Below are 20,648 nucleotides of genomic sequence, written 5' to 3'. Positions count from 1 at the left end.
GCCGTCATCGATTGGTTGGCTCGGTCGTCTTCCTCTTCCCAGGTCACCTCTGACACCTACAGCCAACGGTCGGTGGGTACGTCAGACACAACCGTTAGTTGGCATGGCCCGGGAGCAAGCCCACTGAAATCACGTGTCCTCTACCTGCCCCTGTCCTTTGGTGTTCCCTCACCAAGCGAAGTATCGCATGCTGTGGGCTCAGCCCCACTGTACAGTGAGGAAGAGCTAACAGAGGGCGGTCAGGAACGAGAGGAGACATCCGCCTCTTCAGCAGCCAGGCGAAGAAGTACTGGCGAGGAGAGTGGCTCGGTAGCCGGTCTAGACAGGTCTGTCTCCTGACCCACACGCAGCCGAGGGGGCTAGTAGTGACGCGGAGACCCTAATTGATGATGATGAGGCTGATCGCACTTGGCAGCCTCGTCGTCATCAGGCTATTGCTTCCGCATCATCAGGAGAAGAGGGTGCCAGCTTGCCAGCGAGCAAAACAGTCGGTGGGTTGCCCAGGAGGCAGCAGGGTCGCAGCAGTGTCAGTGGAGGCAAACGGCCACGGAGTAGAGCACCAGCTCCACTGCAGCCTACCACCACGGCCAGTAGTGGTGCCGGTGTGCACGGAGGAAGTAGCAGTCAGCCAATGAGGAGTAGCGGGGGCAAAGTTTCCTACTCAGCGGTGTGTCAATTTTTCGTGGAAGTAAACGTAGCCGTATGTCGACTATGTGGCCAGAAAGTCAAGCGTGGCCAGGGGGCCCATGTTGGGACTACAGCGTTGCGTCAGCATATGCAGCGTCGCCATTCGGTGGCCTGGTAAAACCGTGATAAAGATACGGCGGTTCTGCCTGCCCCAGCCCCCGCTCCATCACCCGCTCCGTTACTTGCTCCGTCACCCGACGTGAATCGCCCTCTATCAGCCAGTCAAGGCTCCAACACCTCTGCTGAGGCGAGTTGTCGCTCGTTGGCATCTTCCGCTCGTTCAGATGCTCCTTCTCCTGCTACTCCTCTTCACGGATTCCGTCAGCAGTCTTTATTGGAATCCGTTTCCAAGAGACAACAGTTTGCGAGCACGCACCCGACGGTGCAAAAGCTGAACGTCCTCCTGTCCAAGTTGCTGGTGCTGCAGTCCCTCCCTTTCCAAGTGGTGGACTCAGCACCTTTCCGAGAAATGATGGCTTGTGCCGCGCCGCGGTGGAGAGTGCCAAGCCGGCATTTCTTCGCCAAAAAGGCAGTGCCAGCCCTGCATTCACATGTAGAAGAGATGGTGGGCCAGTCTTTGAGCATGTCGGTCTCTGCCAAAGTGCACGGCAGCGCCGACGTGTGGAGCTGTAACTACGGTCAGGGACAGTACATGTCATTTACGGCCCACTGTGTGAACGTGGTGCCGGCACAGCCGCACCAGCAACTTGCCTCCACGTTTGCACATCCTTGGTCCAGCAAAGATGTCCGCCTCTACCACCTCTTCTTCCGCCGTGTCCTCAGCCGCCACCCCCGTGCCAAGTCCCATGCCCCAAACATGTTATTATTTTTAACATAGGCCTCTGTATGGCCTTCAATTTAAGCTGCTTACGCTTCGCCACTCTGCCATGGGCCCCTGTACCGCCTCCTCTTGCTGCTGCCAGGTCCAGAGTGTGTCATGGGTCCCTGTACGGCCTCCCATTGCTGCTGTCTCCATCGCCACACTCTGCCATGTGCCACTTTCATGTCTTCTCACACTGCTGGTGGGTTCCATTTTGTCATAGGGTGCTGTATGGCCTCCCATTGCTGCTGCCAGGCCCGTAATCTGCCATGGGCCCCCGTACCGACTCCTCATGCTGCTGCCAGGCCCGTAATCTGTCATGGGCCCCTGTACCGCCTCCTCATGCTGCTGCCAGGTCCAGAGTGTCTCATGGGTCCCTGTACGGCCTCCCATTGCTGCTGTCTCCATCGCCACACTCTGCCATGTGCCACTTTCAGGTCTCCTCACACTGCTGGTGGGTTCCATTTTGTCATAGGGTGCTGTATGGCCTCCCATTGCTGCTGCCAGGCCCGTAATCTGCCATGGGCCCCCGTACCGACTCCTCACGCTGCTGCCAGGCCCGTAATCTGTCATGGGCCCCTGTACCGCCTCCTCATGCTGCTGCCAGGTCCAGAGTGTGTCATGGGTCCCTCTACGGCCTCCCATTGCTGCTGTCTCCATCGCCACGCTCTGCCATGTGCCACTTTCAGGTCTCCTCACACTGCTGGTGGGTTCCATTTTGTCATAGGGTGCTGTATGGCCTCCCATTGCTGCTGCCAGGCCCGTAATCTGCCATGGGCCCCCGTACCGACTCCTCATGCTGCTGCCAGGCCCGTAATCTGTCATGGGCCCCTGTACCGCCTCCTCATGCTGCTGCCAGGTCCAGAGTGTCTCATGGGTCCCTGTACGGCCTCCCATTGCTGCTGTCTCCATCGCCACACTCTGCCATGTGCCACTTTCATGTCTCCTCACACTGCTGGTGGGTTCCATTTTGTCATAGGGTGCTGTATGGCCTCCCATTGCTGCTGCCAGGCCCGTAATCTGCCATGGGCCCCCGTACCGACTCCTCACGCTGCTGCCAGGCCCGTAATCTGTCATGGGCCCCTGTACCGCCTCCTCATGCTGCTGCCAGGTCCAGAGTGTGTCATGGGTCCCTGTATGGCCTCCCATTGCTGCTGTCTCCATCGCCACACTCTGCCATGTGCCACTTTCAGGTCTCCTCACACTGCTGGTGGGTTCCATTTTGTCATAGGGTACTGTATGGCCTCCCATTGCTGCTGCCAGGCCCGTAATCTGCCATGGGCCCCCGTACCGACTCCTCATGCTGCTGCCAGGCCCGTAATTTGTCATGGGCCCCTGTACCGCCTCCTCATGCTGCTGCCAGGTCCAGAGTGTGTCATGGGTCCCTGTACGGCCTCCCATTGCTGCTGTCTCTATCGCCACACTCTGCCATGTGCCACTTTCAGGTCTCCTCACACTTCTGGTGGGTTCCATTTTGTCATAGGGTGCTGTATGGCCTCCCATTGCTGCTGCCTCCACCGCCACACTGTGGCTCCACACTCTGGTTTTGGCCCCGTGACTGCCCAAATGAGTGAAGTGTGCGGTGATTCTAAGATCGACGGCACTCATCTGCATGTCATACTGACTGACAGTATTATTTCTCTTCCCCAGCAGACTCCAAGGGCATTTAAATTAAAGGTACAGTGTTCTGCACTAATATAAAGTCTCTCTGAAGCCTAGAAACACCCTTTTTATAAGTTAAATTCGCAGCGAATTTATTCGACTCGAATCAAATTTATTCCGCGAATTCGGCGAATCAGCCGAATCGAATTTTTGAATACTTCGCTCATCTCTAATAGTCACGTCCGTCCTCTTCCTCCATAGTCGTGTCCGTCCTCTTCCTCCATAGTCACGTCCGTCCGTCCTCTTCCTCCATAGTCACGTCCGTCCTCTTCCTCCATAGTCATGTCCGTCCTCTTCCTCCATAGTCACTGTGACGTCTTTTATCTCCAGCAGATGATGATACACACATATATAGTGTGGGAACCCAGATGAACCCCTTCAGGGGCAGAACATTCCCCCACTTCTGGGGCCGGAACATTCTCCTCATTGTGGAGATAAATTCTTGTAATATGGTCCTCTAAACAAACAGCACTGACAATAAATAGACAAGACAAGGACCATCCTGACCATACATGGCCTACAAAGGGCAATGATGACACTACACAGGCAGCCAATGGGCAATCATTACACTATGCAGCCAACACAATGATGGAGTGCCGGGGTCAGGAGTATGGAGCATAGAGCCCCTTACATTGCTGCTCAGGAGGAAGGAAACATTCCTTTGTAACAAAAAATATATATAAATCTGAGGCTCTTTTAGGAATGTTTTCGGCTTTCAAAAATGAAAGGGGCTTTATAGCGACTAAAAAGTTTAATATGTATAAAATTGTGCTGTTTATCTCCTCCTCCCCTCCCCGCCTGTCTCCAGCACCGCACCCGGGGACTAGCAGGGAGAGGAGAGACCTTGCAGTGTAATGAGCACCGATTGGCTGCTCATCAGAAAAGGGGAGTGTCCAGCTTATCCTTTATCCCTTTCACTGCCAGAACTGTTTTTGCATGTTTAAAATAATAATTTTAGGCCTAAACATGATACAAAACCCCAAAATATCGATTTTATGAAAGTAGAGACTTTAGAGAAGAAAATAGGGGCAGTTCTAATTTTTTATGTCACAAAATATTATCCAAAGTCTAGGAAATGTCAAATTTCAGTAAAATATACACTTGTTAAGTTCAGGGTACAAAAAAAGGAATAAATGACCCATTTATGTGTAAAAATATAAAAGCCGAGGTTGCAGCGAGTAAATAGATATCCAACATGTCAAACCTTAAGTTGTGTGTGCTGAAATGGTGACAACCTTTAGTCCCCGGTATTATCTATAGGGGACACATTTATAGCCCCTTCTAGGTCATCAGTATAGAGTACGGAGGAGGTCTGCTCCTAGAATTATCCTCTCATTCTGGTGTGACCGGCGATATGTAACGTGTATCACAATCAATGTTATCACGTGTAGGCGCTCCAGCGTGTGCTCTTATGTTTGGGTGTGCATATATGTGGGGGTGGGGGAGGCCTTAAAATTTTTTAAAGGGAGGAGTTATGTACTTGGTTGTAACTTTAATTGTTTACAATTAAAACATTTTTAAGTAAAAACATTGTTACTTAAGGGGACAAAGTCCTCTATGAGATGACTTTTGATGACAGGTTCTCTTTATTGAGACATCCAGGGTCTAAAGGACCCCCAATGTCTCCCCTGTACTCCATTGGATGTAATGTAGTGCACATCGCATCGCATTACATTCTTTGCCGGCCTCGATGGTCTGGAAATCTGTCATAATGTCACTTCTGGGTCAGGACAAGAAGGGAGTGAACGTGTCCGCTCTCCTCCATCCCCTCTACCCTCCGACACCCGCTGACCCGGGCCCACAGATGGGCAAGCAGAGCCGGGGAAGCAGAGTAGGTACAGGAGAGGATCACACACACGGGGTGGCAGAGGCTGGCACCTGAAAGGAGAGCCCTGCGGCTTGCCCTCAGCAGGGATAAAGAATAAAAACAATACTTGCCCGGCCCCCAGAACTACATGTCCCGGGCGTCGGGTGATGTAAAGTGACCATCCCTGCATGATGAGCCGACATTGACCTCACAGCACTGCCTCAGAGCAAACTAGTCATAGGAAGGATCAGATTTATCATTCCTTGTCTGCAGATCTAATACTCATCAAAACCAGTTCAGAGACCAAACAAACCCAACAGAGAAAAGGGGCCCCGGACCTCAAAATTGTAGTAAACACTAAACAGTCCAAACTAAATGTCTTCCCATGGGGGGAGTAGTACTTCAATGTCCAGCAACCCTCCTATTCCCCCCTCACATCCACATCCTATTATTGTGTGACCAATACCATCCAAATCATTCTTACTTTCATTTCCCAAAGTTATCCGTCTACAAGGAGACCTGTATAGATCACATGATGGCACCAATGAGGATGGAGGAGGACCGGAGTCACATGACTGAGAAGATACTAAACCTCACCCTGGAGATCATCTACCTGCTGACCGGAGAGGTGAGGAGGATTCTGGGAGGTCACATGACATCACTCTCATCTCTATTAATAAAACACAGACCTGACCGGAGAGGTGAGGAGGATTCTGGGAGGTCACATGACATCCCTCTTATCTCTATTAATAAAACACAGACCTGACCGGAGAGGTGAGGAGGATTCTGGGAGGTCACATGACATCACTCTGATCTCTATTAATAAAACACAGACCTGACCAGAGAGGTGAGGAGGATTCTGGGAGTCTAACATGATATTCCTATTGGTTCCTCAATACAGAGATTTCCTCTTCTGAAGTCAGGTGATCATATGACCATCACAGTGCCTACATGTGACTCCCTAAACCCTGAGAGACACAACATGCAGAAGATTCTAGAAGTCACCAAGAAGATGATGGAGCTGCTGACAGGAGAGGTGAGCGGTGCCGGGAATTCTGGGATATTATCCAATCACTGATAGTATCATTAGGATCTGTACATTATCTGCATTGTTACCATTGATGGCATTTTTATTATATATTCAGAGTGGAAACCTGAGAGATCCTAAAGTTGAGGTTAAAGAAGAGATAAAAGAGGAGGAGGATGAGGATGGGGGGATGGAGGAGTCAGAGCTTCTAGAAGAACACAAAGATCTGTACCAGGACACCATGGTGGAGTCATCCAGCTACAGGAACCCACCAGAGAGATGTCCCCGTCCTCTGTATTCCCGGGATTCCACACAGGAAGGTCACACCATCCCTCACTGTTACAAGGTTGGTGGGATGGAGAATCTAGAACATGAGCTTGTGGAGACAATGTGTGGATTTTTATGTGACCTTAAATTTTACAGATGATATTTTCTCTCATTTCCTTGATTTAGAGTGGAGATCCAATCGATATAGAATTTGAGGTGAAAGCAGAAGAAGAAGAGGCGTATGTGAGGGATGATCAGCAGTCTATGGAGGAGGATGGAATAACGGGGACATTTATAGAGGAGGACACTCCTACAGAGATCAGCACAGGTGGGTCATGAACACTAAATCCATTCCTCCACCCATACTGCTCACTGATTGGTCCAGAGTAGAGTCAACACTTGGCAATATCAGTCTGTAAGACACAATTTATGTAACTAGACTGGATTTTTGGAGATTCTGGGGTTCAGCTGGCTGCAAAATGTTACGTTTTCACCATTAGCATTAACCTAGGCACCTGGGACATGTACTTTGGGTCTCCGGCCCCATATCTGGTTCTAGCAAGATCTCTGACAGAACATTTCTCCCAGGGTTCCTTGCTCTGTGGTCTGCTGGCTGTGCCGGGTGGAGGGATATGTCTGTAGTGTCTCAGACCCAAGTCACTGAGTGCAGTCTCAGGAGATGGGAGGCACCGGTGTGGGACCTCTGCAACTTGTCTACAGTAAACATTTAAGCTTCCACTGATTGCTGAATACCAATATTATGAGTCCTGACCCTTACACTGTATAATTTATTTTGTACATTCCATACTCCTGACCCCTGCACTATATACTCCATGTTGTACATTACATACTCCTGACCCCTGCACTATATATTCTATATTGTACATTACATACTCCTGACCCCTGCACTATATACTCCATGTTGTACATTACATACTCCTGACCCCTGCACTATATACTCTATGTTGTACATTACATACTCCTGACCCCTGCACTATATACTCTGTTGTACATTACATACTCCTGACCCCTGCACTATATACTCTGTTATACATTACATACTCCTGACCCCTGCACTATATACTCTATGTTGTACATTACATACTCCTGACCCCTGCACTATATACTCTATGTTGTACATTACATACTCCTGACCCCTGCACTATATACTCTATGTTGTACATTACATCCTCCTGGCCCCTGCACTATATACTCTGTTGTACATTACATAGTTTTGTTTTCTGCTCCCCCCTCCCCCCACTGCTATATATACACATAATATGGATTCTCATTGTTCCCCCCATTTCCTACCAGCTGGACATTTTATATCGGATGATGTGATTGGAGCACAGACTTTTACATGGTGATAATAATGTGATAACATCCTCCAACTTTGGACCCTTAAACAGAAAGTGATAATGAGGGAGGAGTCTATACCCCAATGATGGTGGTCTTCAGGATGAGGGAGGAGTCAATACCCCAATGATGGTGGTCTTCAGGATCAGTCCAGTCTTCATCTTGGTTGTTCTCCCCCCATCCTCACTCTCTGACCTCTGGTGGGGCTCAGCCCTGCTGTTCTTCATGACTAAATCATGGAGTAAATAAGGAAGTGCAGTACTTCTTGTGTTGGGAAGATGGCGATGAGTGATAGAGGGGGTGGGGACCCTCGTCCTATAATCCCCTCATCACTGTCCCTCCTATAAAAGACAGTTCTGGTTGTTTCCTCACTCTCTGACTAAGGTCCATGAATAAAGAAATGACCTGGTAGGAGATCAGAGGAGCCATTTCCTAGTTCCCTTGAGGGTGGAATTGTAAGCTCCTCAGAGACCAAGCTGCCCGATGTGGGCGGAGTCCTGGTTTGGGGGAACCAATCAGCTCCTGTCTAGTAATCCTCTTTGTCTTTGTATTTTAGTCCATGGCCGGGAGATGAGGAAAACCTCCGAGGATTGTCTCACTTTGTCTCCAGACTGGAAAATAGAAGATGAGGACATCACACAGTATAGTCCAGGAGAAAACCCGGCTCCCTCCAATGTCCATCCGGCACCACCCAGTGTAGATGGACCATCGGATTCCTCGTATCCTGAGGAACCTCAGACTGTGCGAGACCGGACCGGCCTTCCAACAGGGAAGAGCTTCTCCTGCATTGAGTGTGGGAAGAGATTGCAATCTAAATCTGGTCTTAATGTGCATGAAAGATCTCACACGGGGGAGAAGCCGTATTCCTGTCCTGAGTGCGGGAAATGTTTTTCAGACAAGTCCAATCTTTACAAACATCAGAGATCTCATACGGGGGAAAAGCCATATTCCTGTTCTGAGTGTGGGAAATGTTTTTCAGTGAAGTCCAGTCTTTTCACACATCAGAGATCTCACACGGGGGACAAGCCGTATTCCTGTACTAAGTGTGGGAAATGTTTTTCAGTGAAGTCCAGTCTTTTCACACATCAAAGATCTCACACAGGGGACAAGCCGTATTCCTGTTTTGAGTGTGGGAAATGTTTTTCCCAGACATCCCATCTTTACAAACATCAGAGATCTCACACGGGGGAGAAGCCGTATTCCTGTCCTGAGTGCAGGAAATGTTTTTCAGATAAGTATCATCTTTCCAGACATCAGAGGTCTCACACGGGGGAGATTCCATATCCCTGTCCTGGGTGCGGGAAATGTTTTTCACAGAAGTCTGAACTGTACATACATCAGAGATCTCACACGGGGGAGAAGTTGTATTCCTGTTCTGAGTGTGGGAAATGTTTTACACAGAAGTCACATCTTTACATACATCAGAGATCTCACACAGGGGAGAAACCATATTCCTCTCCTGAGTGCGGGAAATGTTTTTCAGTTAAGTCCCATCTTTACACACATCAGAGATCTCACACAGGGGAGAAGCCACTTTCCTGTTCTGAGTGCGGTAAATGTTTTTCAGATAAGTCCAATCTTTACTTACATCAGAGGTCTCACACGGGGAGAAGCCATATTCCTGCCCTGAATGTGGGAAATGTTTTTCGCAGAAGTCCCATCTTTCCAGACATCAGAGATTTTACACAGGGAGAAGCCACTTTCCTGTCCTGAGTGAGGGAAATGTACCTCACTGAAGTCCTATCTTCCTGTACATCAGAGGTCCCACACAACCCTGGACGTGTATTAGTGCCTTGAGTGTGGGAAATGTTGGTGGACATCCCAGTTCTCATGTGGGGAAGAAGCACACCCTGATATACACCTCAGATATACTCCATGGCTGATCTTCATCATGGAAGGTACATTAGACCAGGAGATCAGAGGCCCCTAGAGATGTAGAAGAAGCAGGAGATCAGAGGTCCCCAGAGAAATGGATGAAGTGGTGGAAGAAGCAGTAGACCAGGAGATCAGAGGCCCCCAGAGACATAAATGAAGTGGAGGAAGAAGCAGTACACCAGGAGATCAGAGGCCCCCAGAGACATGGATGAAGTGGTGGAAGAAGCAGTAGACCAGAAGATCAGAGGCCCCCAGAGACATGGATAAAGTGGTGGAAGAAGCAGTAGACCAGGAGATCAAAGGTCCCCAGAGACAAAGATGAAGTGGTGGAAGAAGCAAGTAATCATAGGTCTCCAGAGACATGGATGAAGTTGTGGAAGAAGCAGGAGATCAGAGGCCCCCAGAGACATGGATGAAGTGGTGGAAGAAGCAGGAGATCAGAGGTCTCCAGAGACATGGATGAAGTGGTGGAAGAAGCAGGAGATCAGAGGCCCCCAGAGACATGGATGAAGTGGTGGAAGAAGCAGTAGACCAGGAGATCAGAGGTCCCCAAAGACATGGATGAAGTGGTGGAAGAAGCAGGAGACCAGAGGTGCCCAGAGACATGGATGAAGTGGTGGAAGAAGCAGGAGATCAGAGGCCCCCAGAGACATGGATGAAGTGCTGGAAGAAGCAGTAGACCAGGAGACCAGAGGTGCCCAGAGACATGGATGAAGTGGTGGAAGAAGCAGGAGATCAGAGGCCCCCAGAGACATGGATGAAGTGCTGGAAGAAGCAGTAGACCAGGAGATCAGAGGCCCCCAGAGACATGGATGAAGTGGTGGAAGAAGCAGTAGTCCAGGAGATCAGAGGTCCCCAGAGACATGGATGAAGTGGTCACAATACAATAGTACGATGGAAATCTATCAATCTCTTATGTTTCACCATAAATTGAAAAAATAAAGCAAGTGTGAAGCCAAAAACAATGAATTGTGTGGTTCTCCGATTATGAGGGAAATGACAGATGTGGATGCCACCAACACTTCTCCATGATGAAGCACACAGCACTTCAGGGTACAACACCGGGGGGGGGCTTCCCAGAATCCTATGACCCCCAATTCAGAGGGATCACCCAGCACTTGTCTATCAATCCAAGATCTCCAGCTTTCCTCCAACCCCCATCTCAGAGGATGGCAGTGCTGCGTCCCATCAGATCGCTGTGCAGATAGACTGTGATATAGTAGAAAAGACACTCTCCATGGTGTCATCAAACACCAATTAATACATTTTGGCTGAAATTTATGATGAAATTTGTTTTTTTATTGTTTAATAGCAAAAAGTCCAAAATATTTTTTTTTCTCAAAATTGTCGTCTTTTTTTAGAGCACAAAAAATAAAACATGCACAGGTGATCAAATACCACCGAAAGAAAGATCCAATTGTGGGCAAAAAAGGATGTAAATTTCATTTGGGTGCAGCGTAGCATGACCGTGCAATTGTCAGTGAAGTTAACACAGTGCCGTATCACAAGAAAATGGCCTGGTCAGGAAGGGGGGGGGGGTGGTAAATCCTCCAGAGGGGATAATGTGGTAAATGGCCTTGTCAGGGAGGGGGGTAAATCCTCTGGAGGGGTTAATGTAGTAAATGGCCTGGTCAGGAAGGGGTATAAATCCTCCGGAGGGGGGGTTAATGTGGTAAATGGCCTTGTCAGTAAGGGGGGGGGGTGTGAGGGAGGGTAGGCAGGACAGAACACACAAAGCAGAGGGCAAACATTTAAAGCTTTATTAAAAGAGACAAAAATCACTCAATGGGGAGTAGTGGAGAGAGAGAGAGCCCAGAATACTTTGTAATTCAGCCCCGATGGGCAAAGTTAAAGTCTCTACAGCAGTTTGTAGTCCAACAGGGAGGTAAGAGGCAGTTCATAAACAGGTCAGATAACACAGGAGAGGCATACATGCAGAGCTGGTGTGATAGTCCCAGATAGAGCTGGCAGCGTCTCAGGCAGAGCTGATGTGATAGTCCCAGATAGAGCTGGTGTGATAGTCCCAGATAGAGCTGGCAGCGTCTCGGGCAGAGCTGATGTGATAGTCCCAGATAGAGCTGGTGTGGTAAGCTCAGGCAGAGCTGAGGTGATAGTCCCAGATAGAGCTGGCAGCATCTCAGACAGAGCTGGTGTGATAGTCCCAGATAGAGCTGGCAGCGTCTCAGGCAGAGCTGGTGTGATAGTCCCAGATAGAGCTGATGTGATAGTCCCAGATAGAGCTGGCGGCATCTCAGGCAGAGCTGATGTGATAGTCCCAGATAGAGCTCTCAGCGTCTCAGGCAGAGCTGGTGTGATTGTCCCAGATAGAGCTGGCGGCATCTCAGGCAGAGCTGATGTGATAGTCCCAGATAGAGCTCTCAGCGTCTCAGGCAGAGCTGGTGTGATAGTCCCAGATAGAGCTGGCAGTGTCCCAGATAGAGCTGGCAGTGACTCAGGCACAGCTGATGTGATAGTCCCAGATAGAGCTGGCAGCGTCTCAGGAAGAGCTGATGTGATAGTCCCAGATAGAGCTGGTGTGATAGTCCCAGATAGAGCTGGTGTGATAGTCCCAGATAGAGCTGGTGTGATAGTCCCAGATAGAGCTGGCAGCGTCTCAGGCAGAGCTGGTGTGATAGTCCCAGATAGAGCTGGCAGTGTCTCAGGCAGAGCTGGTGTGATAGTCCCAGATAGAGCTGGTGTGATAGTCCCAGATAGAGCTGGCAGCGTCTCAGGCAGAGCTGATGTGATAGTCCCAGATAGAGCTGGCAGTGTCTCAGGCAGAGCTGATGTGATAGTCCCAGATAGAGCTGGCAGCGTCTCAGGCAGAGCTGGTGTGATAGTCCCAGATAGAGCTGGCAGTGTCCCAGATAGAGCTGGCAGTGTCTCAGGCAGAGCTGGTGTGGTAAGCTCATGTAGAGCTGATGCGGCTTCTGGGGTCCCCCTTCCTCCAATGGGGCTCAGGCAGAGCCTGGACCACTAGAGTCCAGCTACAGTTGGACCCCTCAGTGGCTGCACAGCAGAATGGCTCATCAGGAGAGACCAACACTGACCTCTTAAACCCCCTGAGCAGGATGAGAGGTGGAGGGGGGTCATTAGCAGGATGACAATGGAGGGACTACCTTAATTGAGTTTAGGGACATTTTGGATGACAATGGAGAGAATGGACAGGAACAGAACTACAGTAATTGAATTTGTAGCTGTAAACAGGAGGACAGTGGGGAGGATATTATATTTAGGCAAAAGACTGGACAGGATGGACAAGGAAACACAATAATTGGATTTGTAGCTGTAAAAGGGATAACAATGGGGAGGATACACTAATTGAATTTGGGACCTTTTGTGGAGGGGACACATTAATTGCAGCTAGGGGCCTTTGGCACACAGGAGTAGAATACTAATTGGAGGATGCTCTTCCTATGGCCAGGAGGGATTAAAGGAACAAGGAATTAATAACTGGGCTGGCAGAGAACTCGTGACACTCAGGATCATTATTCAGGAATTAATAATTGGCCGGGGCCCCTATACCGTGATGGGGGGTAAATCCTCAGAAGGTGGAGGGGTTAATGTGGTAAATGGCATGGCCAGGAAGGGGGGCAAATCCTCAGAAGGTGGAGGGGTTGATGGGGTAAATGGCTTGGTCAGGAAGAGGAGGGTAAATCCTCTGGAGGGGGAGGGGTTAATGTGGTAAATGGCTTGGTCAGGAAGAGGAGGGTAAATCCTCTGGAGGGGGAGGGGTTAATGTGGTAAATGGCTTTGTCAGGAAGAGGAGGGTAAATCCTCTGGAGGGGGAGGGGTTAATGTGGTAAATGGCCTGGTCAGGAAGAGGGGGTAATTCCTCCAGAGGGTGAGGGGTTAATGTGGTAAATGGCCTGGTCAGGAAGGGGGGGGTAAATCCTCTGGAAGGGGAGGAGTTGATGTGGTAAATGACCTGGTCAGGAAGGGGGGGGGGTAAATCCTCTGGAGGGGTTAATGTGGTAAATGGCCTGGTCAGGAAGGTGGGGTAAATCCTCTGGAGGGGGAGGGGTTAATGTGGTAAATGGCCTGGTCAGGAAGGTGGGGTAAATGCTCTGGAGGGGGAGGGGTTAATGTGGTAAATGGACTTACAATGAAAAGATGACAATCAAGCTCTTCATATCATATAAACAACTCGCATTCCAGAATCCAAGATGGCGGCAGTGGGATCACGTATGTGTAGGGTCATGTGTTCCATGTTTGCCCCGGAGAGGAAGAGTCGTAGTCTGTACATGGAGTCCTAGCGTGGTTTATTTCCTTCTCATGGATGAAGTGTGGGACCGGGTCGGAGTATATTTTGTGGTGGGAGATGTCACACTTGGAGGTCTGTTCCATAAAACAATGAGCTGAAGGAATGTGAGCCGTGTTCACCCAGCTGGGACGGGTTTTGGCCGTATTTTATTTCACATCATCATTGGCTCCATCTAGTGGCCATATTATTGTATTGCACTATTTTTACATCAGGAGGTATTTCAGGGAAGATACAGCATTATGGCCACTAGATGGAGCTGATGATTATAGGAAATCACTTTAACCTCTTAAGGTGGAACTTCACTCTCCCAATCAGCATTGACTATTTCTAGTCCTTACACTGCTAGCATCCGTATATAGATAGGAAAGTAGATCATATTTACTTGTTTTGAATGTTTTTTTTTTACATATTGTTACTCACTTCCTGGTTTCCTGCCTAGGAAAATGATGTCATACACTCCAACAGTCTTCGGAAGGGGAGGGAGGGTTCTCCGCTCAGCCAATGCCTAAGCTAAGGGCTGATGGATTCCAGGAAGTAAATGCTACAGGAATCATCTGCCCTTACTCAAGATGGCTACTGACAGAAATGCTGGGGTGATGTTTTTCAAAATGATTTCTCAGCAAAATAAATCCTGAAGACACGGAGGGATGGATGGATGGATGGATGGATGGGGGAGTTTGCTTTGAATATTACCAATGAATTAAATAGTATTTTTGGTGTGTGGTGTTCAGATGAAGTGCAGATCCATTTTAACCGCTTGTCAACTGCGTATAACTGAATGACGGCTACAGCATGGTTGTCCAGTCCTGGGAGGGCAACATATGATGTCCTCACAGAGACGCACCCTTGGGGCGTGCACCCGGTGATCTCTGCATCCTACGGACACTGCTGATCATGTGATGTGGTAAAAAGCCAATCACAGCGGCCTTTTAGCACGTGATCAGCTGTGTCCAATGACAGCAGATCACCGGGAAATGCAGTTGCTGGTTATTGGCTGCACTTTCCTCACACTGTCACAGCATGAGGAAAGTACTGGCAATAACCGGCAATTGTCAGAGGATGGATCGGCACCGATCATCAGTAGTGCCTACCAGCTGTGCCCAGCAGTGCCTAGTAGTGCCATCCACCTGTGCCCAGCAGAGCCACCCATCAGTGCTGCCCAGTAGTACCACCCATCAGTACCCATCAGTCAGTGTCGCCTATCAGTGCCCATCATTGTTGCATATCAGTGCCGCCCATCAGTGCTGCCTATCAGTGCAGCCTTATCAACGCACATCAGTGAAGGAGAAAACTTACCTGTTTATAAAATTTTATAATAGAAACAAAGAAAACGTTTTTCAAATGTTTTGCTCTTTTTTTCTTTATAGCGCAACAAATAAAACATCCAGCAGCAATTAAATACCACCAAAAGAAATCTCTATCTGTCTCAAAAAATGATAACAATTTCATATGGGTACAGTGTTGCATGACCGCTCAATTGTCATTCAAAGTGCAACAGCGCTGAAAGCTGAAAATTGGCCTGGGCAGGAAGGGGGTATAAGTGCCCAGTAGGGAGGGGTTATTTTTTGCTATTTGGCACTACGCTACTTGGTAATTGCTCAGTCATGCAACAATTTGTGCAAATTATATATATAGAATTTGTTTCACATAAATGGAGCTTTGTTTTGGTGTTATTTGATGCCCACTGAGGTTTTTATTTTTTATTATATAAATGAAAAAAATGAACATTTAAGAAACCCCCCAATATTTTCTGTTATAAAACATCCAAAAGGAAAAAAAATTTTTCCTTATAAATTTCAGCCAAAATGTATTCTGCTACGTCTTTGGTAAAAATAAATCCTAGTTTTTTTGAAGTTGGCAGTTTTGGTCCCAATTTTTGGGAAAATAAAGAAATTAAATATTTTTTCACGTTTTTTTCTACAAACTCACCAGCGCAGTACAGCGTCATCACGTGACTGATGTGGTGGTGATCAGGGACCTGACTGGTGACAGTATGATAACAAACAGAACCAAAAAAAAACAATAAAAACATTTTCAATTTATTAAACTTTTTTTCCCTCAGAGTAGTGTCCATAGCAGCACTGCACTACTCTGGGGGGGATCAGGGATTCTCTTTACAATGATGATCACCGTGTCAGCAATGCTTTATACAGAGTGTCATTCATGACAGCTGTGATTACTAGTGATCTGTGATTGGCTACCACTACATGACATAGTAGAGGGTGCTGTGACTGGCCCAGGTACCATGTGATAGCTGTGGGCCAATCACAGCTCACTAGTATCAGAATGAGATTCATTCATAGCATGTTTGGTGACATTGTGATCCTGATATTAGCACAATGCTGTATCCAGGGTACACTTCAGTACAGAATCATTATCATCGGATTATTATACAGGATTTATAGAGTGACAACAGTCTGCGCAGCGCTTTACAACATGATGGAAGACAGTACAGCTACAATACAATTTGGTACAGAAGGAATCAGGGGGCCGGCTCGTGGGAGCTTACAATCTAAGAGGGAGGGTGAAGTGATACAAAGGTCATAACTGGGCAATGGGCCGATGGAGGAACTAAAACACAGTGTATTCATTAGAAGCAGGAGAGGCTTCTTTACAGAGAAGGATTTCAGGGATCCTCTAAAGGTGGATAGAGTAGGAGATAGTCGGACAGATTGGGGTAGGGAGTACCATAGGATGGGAGAGGCTCAGGAGAAGTCCTGGAGGTGAGCATGGAAGGCAGTGAAAAGGGAGCCAGAGAGCAGGAGGTCTTGAGAGGACTGAAGGGAGCGGTTTGGTTGGTGTTTTGAGACCAGGTTGGTGATGGAGCTGGGGGCAGAGTTGTGGATGGTTTTGTAAGTTGTTAGTATTTTGAATTTGATTCATTGGGTGAGCAGAAGCCAGTGGAGAGGACAATTCAGCAGAAGAGGCCATAGAGGAAGAGGAGGGGGAGGGGGTGGAGCAGACAGATGTGGCAGAATCACCACCAGGTTTTTGGAGGCATGGTGGTGGAACAAGCTCCAGAACTGAACCCTGTCCTGCATCCTTCCCAGCTGCTAGCAGAGTCACCCAGTGTGCCGTGACGGATATGTAACATCCCTGACTGTGCCTGCTGGACCACGTGTCAGTAATGTGGACCTTGCTGCTGACCTCCTTGTCCAACAAGGCCAAAACATGACCTTCCACATGATGGTACAGAGCTGGAATGGCCTTGCATGAAACAAATTGTCTTTTCGGAACCTGTCACTGTGATACAGCACATTCTGCAAATTCCCGGAAGGGGGAAGAGTCCACCAGATGGAAAGGCAGCAGTTGTAACGCAGCAATTTGGCCAGGATAGAATGTGGATGGGTGGGACAGTCTATTTTTCACGGTTCAGCAAATGGGGTAGTGAAATGTTCCTGCTGAAATCAACAGGTGGTGTCCTGCTGTCAGATGGGCCACCCACTGCTGTACCATCACTCCTCTCAGTGGAGGCTGTTGAGAAGACCTGACGTTTTACAGTAGAGATCCCAGATGAGGAGCAAGGAGAAGTCTGCACTTTTTCTGGGTCTTTCAGGTGCTGTTACCAGCGGGCTGCATGGCAGCTCATCCTACGTCTTGTCAAGCATGTGGTGCCCAAGTGGCTGGTGTTTTGGCCACGCTTGGTCTGCTTCAGTCAAAGACTGCAAACAGCAATGCTGCACATGTGTTGAAGAAAGCCCCCACCAGAGAACTTGTGGAAGTCTGCCTGGAGTCAGCAGCGCCCCCCACCTGTGGAGCTCTGTCATGGGATGCCATTGGTTGGCTGCCCTTATGCCTGTCCCTGGAGGACCTCCTGCCTTGTTGGAGTTCTGCCTCCTCCTCACTGTCCTCCTCTGTTCTCTCAGGCACCCAAGTATGGTCAGTGACCTCATCATCCCCATCCTCCTCATCAATGGGGCCAACTTGGCAGTGTGCTGCGGCTGGGGGAACAGGACTGACAATTTCTTTTCCCTCACTGGCGCCCCCTCTCTCTAGGCTCACGTCACTCCTTTCCTCATCCTGGGACCCAACATCACAGCATTCAGATTGCTGCACATCCTCCAGCAGCATGGGACTGACACTATGATCCAATCATTCTGGTGACTCCTCCATGCATGATGGTGGGGCTACGGAAGGAGCAGCTGTGGTGGACAAGGAGCCGGAGGAACAGGACACTTTGGCAGCTGTGGTGGAAGGCAAAATAGTATGAGCCTGGATGACAGAGGATGAGGATGACTGACTTATCCACTCCACCACTTCTTCTGCATGTTGTGGTTCAATAATACGGCCAGCACTTTGGCCAATCATGGCTCTCCCTGAGAACTCACCTGTTATTGGCCAAAGCATTGCACCTGACCACAGGTCAGGTGCAATGTTTTGGCCAATCACAAAGCATGTTTTACATTGTTTGGGCACGCGGGCAAACTTCCTGCATAATGGTGAACACTCAAACAGTTAATGTTCGAGTCGATCTTATGTTTGACTTGAACCGTCAGCCCATCCCAACTCAAAATATTATTCTCTGTGGATCTACTGCTTCCACTTTACACCTACTTCAATTGATCTTGTGTTGTTTGCCAGTAAATTAAGAATACTGAACAATATGCAAATCCATATACAACAAAGTGTTTTGTGCTCAAGATGCAGTTCCCTGCAGATCTACTGCTTCCACTTTACACTGACTTCATGTAGCACTACCTCAGAAGGAGCTGAATGTTGCCCCCGTTTTCCCTTTGCTTTGCCCCACACAAGGCAAACACACACACTTCTGCTCGTTGTCTCCAATGACCAGTCTAGGGGATGTTTTGTGTTTGGAGTTTATTGTAGAACTGGGGATAGGGATGGGGAATGTAGTCGGATCCTCCAGAATCAGAACTCTTCACACTGAGGACATCTAGCTGATCTCTTAGTAGAACACTTGTGAAGTCTCGGCTGACAGTAGATAGCAGACTTCTCAGTAACAAATAGCAGCAAGTAGTTGTAGGAGAGCCAAGTCCCATTAGCAGTAGCAATACTTGGACAAGCTCTGCAGAACACTAGGCAGGGCTCCCTTTCTCAGACCCAGGCTGACTATCAAGCACCAGAGGGGTAACAAGCACACAGAGCCCCCCAGATCTCTCAGAGTTTGCACTCACAGGTCCAAGGACAGAATGGTTGCCTCCTTCCAATCTTCCAAGCCACTCTCTCCAGTGATACCAGACAGAGCTTTGGCAGACAGCTCCCCTCAGTCAGCTTACTGTAGAATCAGGGTCACTCTCTCTAACTTCAGGCCCTCAGGTCACCCACCCGAGGCCACATAACAGCAAGTGCCAGGCGAGGCAGCCTGGCTGGTGCAATCCTCTCCGAGGAAAGACACTGAACCCATGTGCTCTCAGAGTATAAATACCACTCCCAGCATGCAATGGGGCCACCCTCCCCTGCAATTGGCCAGGACTGTATCCATATTCATGCTGGTCATTTGTCTAGCCAATTCCCATGTTCTGGAAGACTCTCATAGCTTCCTGAAGGCAGGAAGAACTCAGACAAACTCCAACAGAACCAGAGCAGCATGAGCAGACCTGACTAATCAATCACAGCTCTCTGTAAATCAGAATACCCGACTGAATTTACCTGACAGCCTCTCTGGTGAGCAGAGAAACACAGCTATGCTTTACCTGACTACACATCCTAGACCTGACCAGGAGGGGGCGCTACATTCATTCATCTCATCAGATTTGCTGCTATAGGAAATCATCTCAAATCCTGTGCAAATCCATGGAGACAGACAATATTGTGTGCTCAGCATAGTGTTCTCTGCAAGTCCACCGCTTCCACTTTGCAGCTACTTCAATCCACTTATTTTACTCCAAAAATCCACCAATCAGTGAAAAGTTGATAAGGTGCGAAAGTGCTCCGCCCTCCAAATTGTGTGGGCTGTAGTGTAGCCACGCCTTCTTCCACCTCTTGTACACGGGATGGTGAGGGCGCCCCCTAGTAGTGCTTCCCCCTCATCACACCAATAGGACTCCCAGCTTTTCAGCTCCCAGAGTCAGAAACATCCTTCACACTCTCCTCATCTCCGATGGTAAAGGAACCGGATCCTCCTCGCTCACTCCTGCAAGTCTGCTGCGGGTTCTGTCAGTCTCCCTCCTAGACTCCGCCTCCAACCGCCATTCCAGCAGGAGCTCCGCCTCTAAATACACACTCAGGGAGGAGAGAAAGGGGAACCCGACATCGTGTGACACCTTTTATTACATGGAAATATGAAAATCAACGGGACTAATGCAATCACATTTACTGCAAAATCAATGGAGCCAAAATGTGTCCCCCGAGCAGTCATATATTTCTGTCCCCCTTGGTGGGAGTGGAGGTGACCCCTCTATAAGGATCTACAGTCCATACACACCCAGCACAAGGCCGGGGTCACACTACCAGACGCTTCTCGGGGCTGCAGTTCCTCTGAGCTCCACAAGGTGGGGATCTCACTTCTACCCAGACAGGAAGTCTCTATGGAAGACAGACAGGAAGTGATGTCAGGTAGAGACAGGAAGTGATGTCAGGTACAGACAGGAAGTGATGTTAGGTACAGGCAGGACGTATAGAGGAGACCTTGGTGGAAGTAGCAGCAGAGGAGGTAATACGATGTTATTTTCTATTTACACCCAGTAACCCCCGTCATGTCTGTCCTCTGACTTCTACCCAGACAGGAAGTTCCATGAATAAGGAAGTAGAGAGGAGACATTCCTGGATCTGGCGGCAGAGGAGGTAATACGTAGATGAACCCCTTCAGGGGGAGGAGTTGATGATAATATATTTGCTCCCAAAGCTGGCCTACATGGTTCAGTTTTATCGTTCAGCCAGCGGGATGACCATAAAACCTGAAGTGATTCCCCCATCCACACAT

The 20,648-nt window shown here is 48.8% G+C and overlaps 1 protein-coding gene across 1 annotated transcript in view; it reads left to right on the top strand.

Moving 5' to 3' along the window:
• LOC149468092 (uncharacterized) overlaps window positions 1-20,648 on the top strand; it is a 34,930-nt gene that overhangs the window by 12,046 nt on the left and 2,236 nt on the right. Inside the window, exons 2-3 of the mRNA XM_089670663.1 lie at window positions 6,457-6,598; window positions 8,183-8,885. Of these exons, the coding sequence (XP_089526789.1) occupies window positions 6,457-6,598; window positions 8,183-8,885 (845 nt within the window). The remainder of the gene's footprint in view (window positions 1-6,456; window positions 6,599-8,182; window positions 8,886-20,648) is intronic.

This window comes from Staurois parvus, unplaced genomic scaffold (genome assembly GCF_062004578.1).
Source record: "Staurois parvus isolate SC_StPar_1 unplaced genomic scaffold, SC_StPar_1.0 ptg000092l, whole genome shotgun sequence".
NCBI lineage: Eukaryota > Metazoa > Chordata > Amphibia > Anura > Ranidae > Staurois > Staurois parvus.
This window is presented reverse-complemented; position numbering and strand designations above follow the sequence as displayed.